The following is a 7,087-nucleotide window of genomic DNA, read 5'->3' as shown; positions in this document are numbered from 1 at the left end:
ATATTCTGCTCTATAGATGAGGGGAAACTGAGGCTAGAAGTGATGTGTTCAGGCTCACTCGGGAGTGCGGGCTGGGCTGGTGTGCCAGGTGGAAGGAGGTTTTCTAGGGAAACCGCCCAAGACCCCGGCCCAGCCCTCCCTGCCATGTACACCAGCCTTCTGGTCACTGCTGCGCAGGGCACCACCTCCCCACCCCACGTGGCTGCCTGGGACAGGTAACCCTCTGGTTCCTCCCACTGGCCAGCCCAGTGCACCAGGTCCACATCAGCTCGCATCTGCAACCCTGTCAGGAAACCCAGCACAGGGTGCCTGGGCGGCTCAGTCTGTTAAGCATCTGCCTTGGGCTCTGGTTGTGATCCTGGGTCCTGAGATCAAGCTCCATGACCAGCTCCCTTCTCAGCGGGGAGTCTGCTTCTCCTTCTCCCTCTGCTCATGCTCTCTCTTTCTCTCTCTCTCTCTCTCTCAAATAAAATTAAAACAAAACAAAGGAAACCGAATACAAACAGATCAGGAAAAAAACTCTCTGGGACTATATACAAGTCTGTTTATTTGTGTCCATAAAGGCAACATCCACTTAACCTTTTAAAATCACTTCTCTGAAAACCAACTTTCTGGAAATGCATCCTTTATAAGCATAGAGCATGTGATAATGTGTAAACTTACAGAAGCATTTGAAACAGATAACTCAGCTAATAGTTCGCAAGACAGAAAAAAAAAAGTTTGCAAGACAGGTTTTTTTGGGGGGAGGGATTACAGGTCTTTCCCGACTTGATTAAAGTCTTTACTTTATTCTGATTAAGGCTGTAAGAACAAAGATTTATTTTAATGGTGCCAAACAATTAATTACATGATTAAAATGACTGGCTGAAATTTTGAGTCATCCCACAGTTAAAAAAGGTGGCCAATGTTTTAAAAGAGAGGATGACATTTTCACAACTTCATAATTTTTTGTTGGTCCTGTTTATGCCACATCAGTGGTAACCATTAGTTGATTATTCTTGCCTTCCCGGATAGGAGGCACTTCTAACTTACTGAGGAAGCATTGTCATACTTTATCAGCCCTGGTTATTTTGAATTTTGAAGGCTCTGTTTGTACACAAGTAAGAGACCCTACATAAATATATCCGCACATGTATATTATTTGTGAAATTTGAATATTCGTCTGTTGTAATTGAAAAAAACATGCTCACAACCATATGAAAGTGTGTTTGAATTTCCACAAATGTGTTTGGATTTTTTTAATGCCTTGTATTTCATGTTTGGAAATCAGACCATGCTAATGCCTTCACATCCTTACACTTGTCATCGGCATCCAAAGTGTGGCTTCCATTAACAAGTCAACCTTCAAAATAAAAGACTCAAGGTCCAGATTCATTACTTCTTTGTTCCTGTGTGCACCTGGCTTCCGGGAATATACCATGCTTCGGATATATTATTAGAAAAACTCTAGGAGAGCATGTCAAAGTTGTCTATATTGTTCCACAAAAGCTAGAAGCTCATGAAAGGAGCAGGCAGCAAGGAGCAGCGATTGATTCCACAGTTCCTCCTGGAGAACACATCCTTGATTCCACAGTTCCTCTGGAGAACACCATCTGTTCAGGTAGAAGGAAATGAACAGTCCTTCCCTTACAGTATTATGTAGAGCCTCACTGAAAAGCTGCTTAGAATTCTCCTTCAGTTTACTCATGCCACAGGCAGGCAAGCCTGGGAGAGGAGGGCTGCCGCAGCCGCAGCCCCACTGAACTCTTGCTTCGATGAACTCACATGTGGCAAGAGGAAAAGCTGACTGTGGGGTGAGGAGCCCACGCTCTGCTGTGGATGTAAGTTTTCTTCCTGCCACTTGCTCAGGAACTCTTACTATAATACAGTTTCAAACTCTTAACTCTGGGAAGCTCAACTCCATCTTTTGCCTCTTTGTTTTTCACAGGGCATCATGGAGATCGTGATCCCCGGTGGACTGCGTGTAGGAGGAGCTGGGAGTGTCAGGGGCGTAGAGCTGGAGGAGCCTACAGTATTGGCAGCGCATGAACGGCCCCCTGCAGGTTCTGAAGAGCTGTACTATGTACTTGCGGAATTTCTCCCCGAGGAAAAAGTAGATGACTGGATTAAGGCAGCAGTGAACGAAAGCCAGGGTCTCTGTGGCCTGAATGGCATAGTCCAGGTGCCTTTCAAAGGTGCAGTCCTGAAGGACCCCCAGCTCCACCAGTGTCTCCAGGAAGAGCACCACATTGTAAGGTGTCCAGAACCCCAGGAAGAGGGCCACCACAGCAAAGACCATCCTCACCGCCTTGCTCTTCTTCTCGTTTTTGCAGTGCTGCAGTGTCCTGATGATCATGGAGTAGCAGAACAACATGGTGCCCAAGGGAACCACCAATCCGAGAATGTTGATCTCCAGGGAGCTCAGTACCTTCCACCTTGTGGAGTTGAGAGAGTACTTGGTCTTGCAGTAGGTGTGGTTGCGCTCGGTATAACACGTGCTGAATAGAAGGCCTGGAAGGGAGGCCAGTACAGCCACAGACCACGTGGCCAAGCTGGTGATGACCCCATAAGTCAAGGTCCTCGCTCTCAGGGAGAACACCGCATGCACAATCGCCAGGTATCTGTCAATGCTCATGAGCATGATGAAGAAGATGCCGCTGTAAAAACCCACCAAGTACATCCAGGAAATGATCTTGCAGAGACCGAGTCCAAAAACCCACTGGTCTGCAGCATAGTAGCCCCAGAAAGGGAGGGAGAGCACGAAGAGCAGGTCCGAGATGGCAAGGTTGAGCAGGTACACGTCAGTCATGGACTTAAGCCTCTTGTATTTGAACAGGACTAGCACCACCACAGAATTTCCAAGGAGACCAAACAGAAAGACCAAGTAGTAGAGAGGGGGCAGGAAGAGCTCCCCAAACGCTTTGATGCCTTCTTTGGTGCAAGGCTTGGGGATGTTTTCGTAGAGATAGTAATTACTATAGACGCTTTCATCCAGGGTGGTGTCTGCTATATCTGTGGGGTTCATTTTCAAATCTGCCAGCTCCTCAACGAGGTCTGAGCCCCACCAGAAGCTAAGAAGGGGAAGCGCAAACAAGATTTCTGTAAGAACAAAACCAAATCAGAATGGCGCTGTATACAGAGCATTAAGAGCATAGCTGCTTAATATTTTGCCCCAGACCATTGCACAGCCTTCCCAACCTTCCCAAGTGGAACAGCGCCGTCCCACAGGGCAGTGCGACCAAATGGGAAAACCCTTTCCTTGGGAGTTAGCAGATTCCATGGTCCAGCTCTGCCCCTTTCCTACCCTTCTGAGGGAGCTTCCGTTCTCTCATTTGTAAGTGGGGACAGTAAAACCTCCTTCTCAAGGAGGCGTTTTCAAGGATGCATTTCTAATCAGTAGTCTGGGGTTACTGAATCATTTGTAGGTCAGTTGAGATTCCCAATAGTCCTACACCCAGAGCCGCCTTTGTGACATAAAAACAAAAAACAAACAAAAAGATAAAAATCTATGCATGTTCCCCCTCAGATTATAATTCCCCAAATTTAGTAACTGCTTAGATAATCATTAGGCTACAAGATTGGTCACCTGACTTTATATTAAAATTCTAATTCCTCCTGCAAGCTTGACATAGATTTCAAAGCACATTCCCTGGTATTATTCATTTAATCCTACTCCATGCTCCTGTCCCCTGCCACCCTCCCAACAAAAGTCGGGCACTCTAAGCCAAGCAACCTTAGGGAACCATGGTGTAGATGACTCATAAAAGGTTCAGAGAAGTTAAATGAGGCCACACAGCTATATGCAAACCTTTCTCTTGGGGCCTGAGTCCTAGTGATGTGCTGGTAAACCAGTTCTGGGGAGGTAGGGAATTCTGATTTATGGTGTTTGCGTGTTTCTATAGTACAAATACTTCCACCATGGCAAAATTGCAGCTACCAACCACCTCACAGAATTCCTGAATCTTGGGGCACTTGGGTGGCTCACTTGGTTAAGCGTCTGCCTTCGGCTCAGGTCATGATCCCAGCGTCCTGGGATCGAGTCCCACATCGGACTCCTTGCTCGGCAGGGAGCCTGCTTCTCCCTCTGCCTGCCACTCTGTCTGCCTGTGCTCACTCTCTCGCTCTCGCGCTCTCTCTCTCTGACAAATAAATAAATAAAATCTTAAAAAAAAAAAAAACTCCTGAATCCTAGCAGTCTTGAGTTGGCGCAAGTTGTCTCTGGCACACACAGCCAAGTCCCACATCCATTCTAGAACATCACATAAATGGGAACACGCCTGGCCTTCTAGCCCTGGTGGCCCGCTGCTTCTGGGCCAGTCCAGTGCTAATGCAGCAGATGTGGTTTCTTTCCCTTCTGAAGACTGCAGTATTCAGATAATTTCACAGTACTCAGATGGTCACTTGAGAGAACTTTCTGGTCTTTTCATCAAAACTGCATGCAAAAATCAGTCTTGTCCCCGGAATCCCATCCCCGCCAGAATGAACCTGACAGACGTCCAAACAGCACATCACAGCCAGAAATGAAATCCCTTTATCTCCCCAACCACCCTCATTTGCGATCTAAATTGGCAAGTAAAGAGATTAAAACCTTCTTAAAGTTATACACCTGTTCACGTGTGAATCAGAGTAATTCAGGGATGAAGGGCTTTCTGACTCAAGGCTACCTCCTCCTTCTTCCTTCTTAACGGCAGCTTGTGTTCCTTATTACAACAGTGTCCGGTAATTCATGTCGACCCCCTACTTCCAGCCTCACCACCACATGTCCCAACACTCAAACTACAAACTACATTTGGTTTCTCAAGAAAGAGATTTGGGTTTCCTCCTGCAAACAGATCCTGAAGACCGGGGGCATCGCAGGGTCCCTGGAAACAATGTTGTACAATGAATATCGATTCTAGTTAAAGAACAATCCTAATCTCTCTCCACCATTTTCCGGTGAAAGTTTAACAGACGAAGCTGAGGAATTAGGAAATTATAGGGAGAACAAAAAAAGTAAACGCAGCTGCTAAGTGCTGGGAATCAGCCTTATTTTCTTTCTTGACCTGGGAGACTTGACAGAGGCAAAATGCAGAAAAATGTGTATATTTGACCAAAATTTTCTGTATATCCTAAGCGTGTGGACTGGGGCCAGATGTGCACAGCGAGAGAGACCTGCATCTATGAACGCCCATCAGACGAGGGCTTGGAGGATGTGAGTAGAAATAGGTGGTGTGTGAGCTCCAAGATAAGATAAGCCAGCTAGTAGCCGCAGACACCTGAGTGTTGGAACTGGGTAGCTGGCCAGCTTACAGCACTCCCAAAGTCCACACACCTGTCTAGTGTCTGGAGAGCATGTGTGGCCTGTGGCCCGAGACCCTAGGAATGGCCCCCTCCCCACTTACCTTGCTTTCCTGACAGCAGTTCAGAGGCAGGTCTGTGAGCCAGTGCCAGGCTTGCTCGAGAAGTAGAGTGTTAAGAAAGACAGGTGCCTTTGAAGGGAGCGTGGCTTCCTGTGAGCACCAGCTTTATCCCTCACCCAACTATGCTGAGTTCAAGTGGGGTTTTTTTTGATAGAAGCAGCAGAAAACGAGTGACTAAGATTCACTCATTTCCCAAAACTGAAAGCTAGGAAGGTTTGCTCTCTGCTAGATTAAAGAGGAAAATAAAGTAAGTTTTCTTTTAAAAGAGAAATTTCTTGATTTTTAAACATTGATTTTTTGGTTTTTTAATGTAAAAAATTGCCTTTGGCCGGCTCCCTGCAGTAGAAATGATCTATATATTCTGGATCAGCAGGCTGTTTGTTATTTGCTGGTGGCAGGCAACCATAATGGGCTATATCCTCCTATGAGTGGGAATCTGAGGAGGTTGGAGGAGGAGGCCAGACACAGGCAGGAGAAAGGGTAACCAGAGGAGAGAAACACGTATGCTAGTATGTGTGTCCGGGAGGGGCTGGGAGGGCTGTAGTCAATCACATTCAATAACTGGGTGTAACGTGGCATCCGACAACCTAGCTTTAAGCCCCCTTTGCAACAGGAGGACCCCTGCCCACAGCCCTCTACTTAGAAATCATGGCACTTCCACTGACAGTGGTCGTGGCCGAGTCCCCCTGAGTTTGCATGGCAGTCACAGCAGTCCCAAATCTTCTGTCCATCATCTCCTCAGCTTCTGCCAGCTTCCAGATGTTTTCCCTCTACTGTCTTCAGTTCAGCTTCGAAGAGCCACAAATGTCATTTTTCCTAAGGAGTTTGCCTGAAAAGGGACCAGAGCCAGAGCATGTTTGTCACCCTTTGTTCATTATTACCTCTCCCAAAGAGTCTTTTTAGGTTTTTTTTTACTTATCTCACTTCCCCATGAAACTTTTTTTTTAATTTTATTTATTTGACAGAGAGAGAGACAGCGAGAGAGGGAACACAAACAGGTGTAGAGGGAGAGGGAGAAGCAGGCCCCTCGCCGAGCAGGGAGCCTGATGCAGGGCTCGACCCCAGGACCCTGGGATCACGACCTGAGCTGAAGGCAGATGCTTAACAACCGAGTCACCGAGGCATCTCCTCCCCATGAAATTTTAATACTGTTTATGATGCAGTATGCATATATCAGTGCTTTATACATAAAAAGAGAAGGGGTTTTTTTTCACCTCCCCAAACCAGTTTTTGACTCCTTGAGGGCAATCTGCCTTTACTATAAATGCATGAGTTAGAATATTGTGTCCCAAGGCGTTCTTTGACCCCAGGGCACTTGGGTGATATCTGGAGACATTTTCTTTGGGGACAGAAGGAGCTGCTGCTGGCTTCTAACAGGAAGAGGCCAGGAATGCTGCTAAAATCCTACAAGGCAGAGGACAGCCCTCTATGACAAAGAGTGCTTAGAATGTCAACAGAGCTGAGAGACCTGAGCTAGGGCAGCCATCCCAGCGTGTAGCTGGAGAACCAGATTCACAGACACCCTGAGAAAAAGAAATGAAGATCTGTGATCAGATCAGTACGGGGAACTCTGGGCTTGGGTTCAGGTTAAACACCGCTCGGTACTGCAGCACCCCCTGGGGCTTTCCAGTGCCAATATCACTGTGACCTCTGGAAGCAGATATAGAATAAAAAAGCCCCTAACATATTTGACCAGTGAATCTATGCCC

General features: G+C 46.8%; 1 protein-coding gene across 2 annotated transcripts; it reads right to left on the bottom strand.

The window, feature by feature from the left end:
• Positions 1 to 507: 507 nt before the first annotated feature.
• Positions 508 to 5,480, bottom strand: CCR4 (C-C motif chemokine receptor 4). Of its 2 annotated transcripts, none has more exons than XM_059162196.1 (2): positions 5,361 to 5,480; positions 508 to 3,078 (listed from the first exon to the last, which is right to left on the bottom strand). In XM_059162196.1, exon 2 carries the CDS (start codon positions 3,002 to 3,004, stop codon positions 1,922 to 1,924), a length of 1,083 nt encoding a protein of 360 aa, XP_059018179.1. In that variant the 5' UTR covers positions 3,005 to 3,078; positions 5,361 to 5,480; the 3' UTR covers positions 508 to 1,921. The 2 variants fall into 2 exon arrangements, with proteins under 2 accessions (XP_059018179.1, XP_059018181.1); XM_059162198.1 differs by having other exon boundaries at positions 508 to 3,050.
• Between the last annotated feature and the right edge of the window lie 1,607 nt (positions 5,481 to 7,087).

The sequence above is a fragment of the Mustela lutreola genome, chromosome 2 (assembly GCF_030435805.1).
Source record: "Mustela lutreola isolate mMusLut2 chromosome 2, mMusLut2.pri, whole genome shotgun sequence".
NCBI lineage: Eukaryota > Metazoa > Chordata > Mammalia > Carnivora > Mustelidae > Mustela > Mustela lutreola.
Note: the sequence above shows the minus strand (reverse complement) of the source record. Positions and strands in the feature narration are given on the sequence as shown.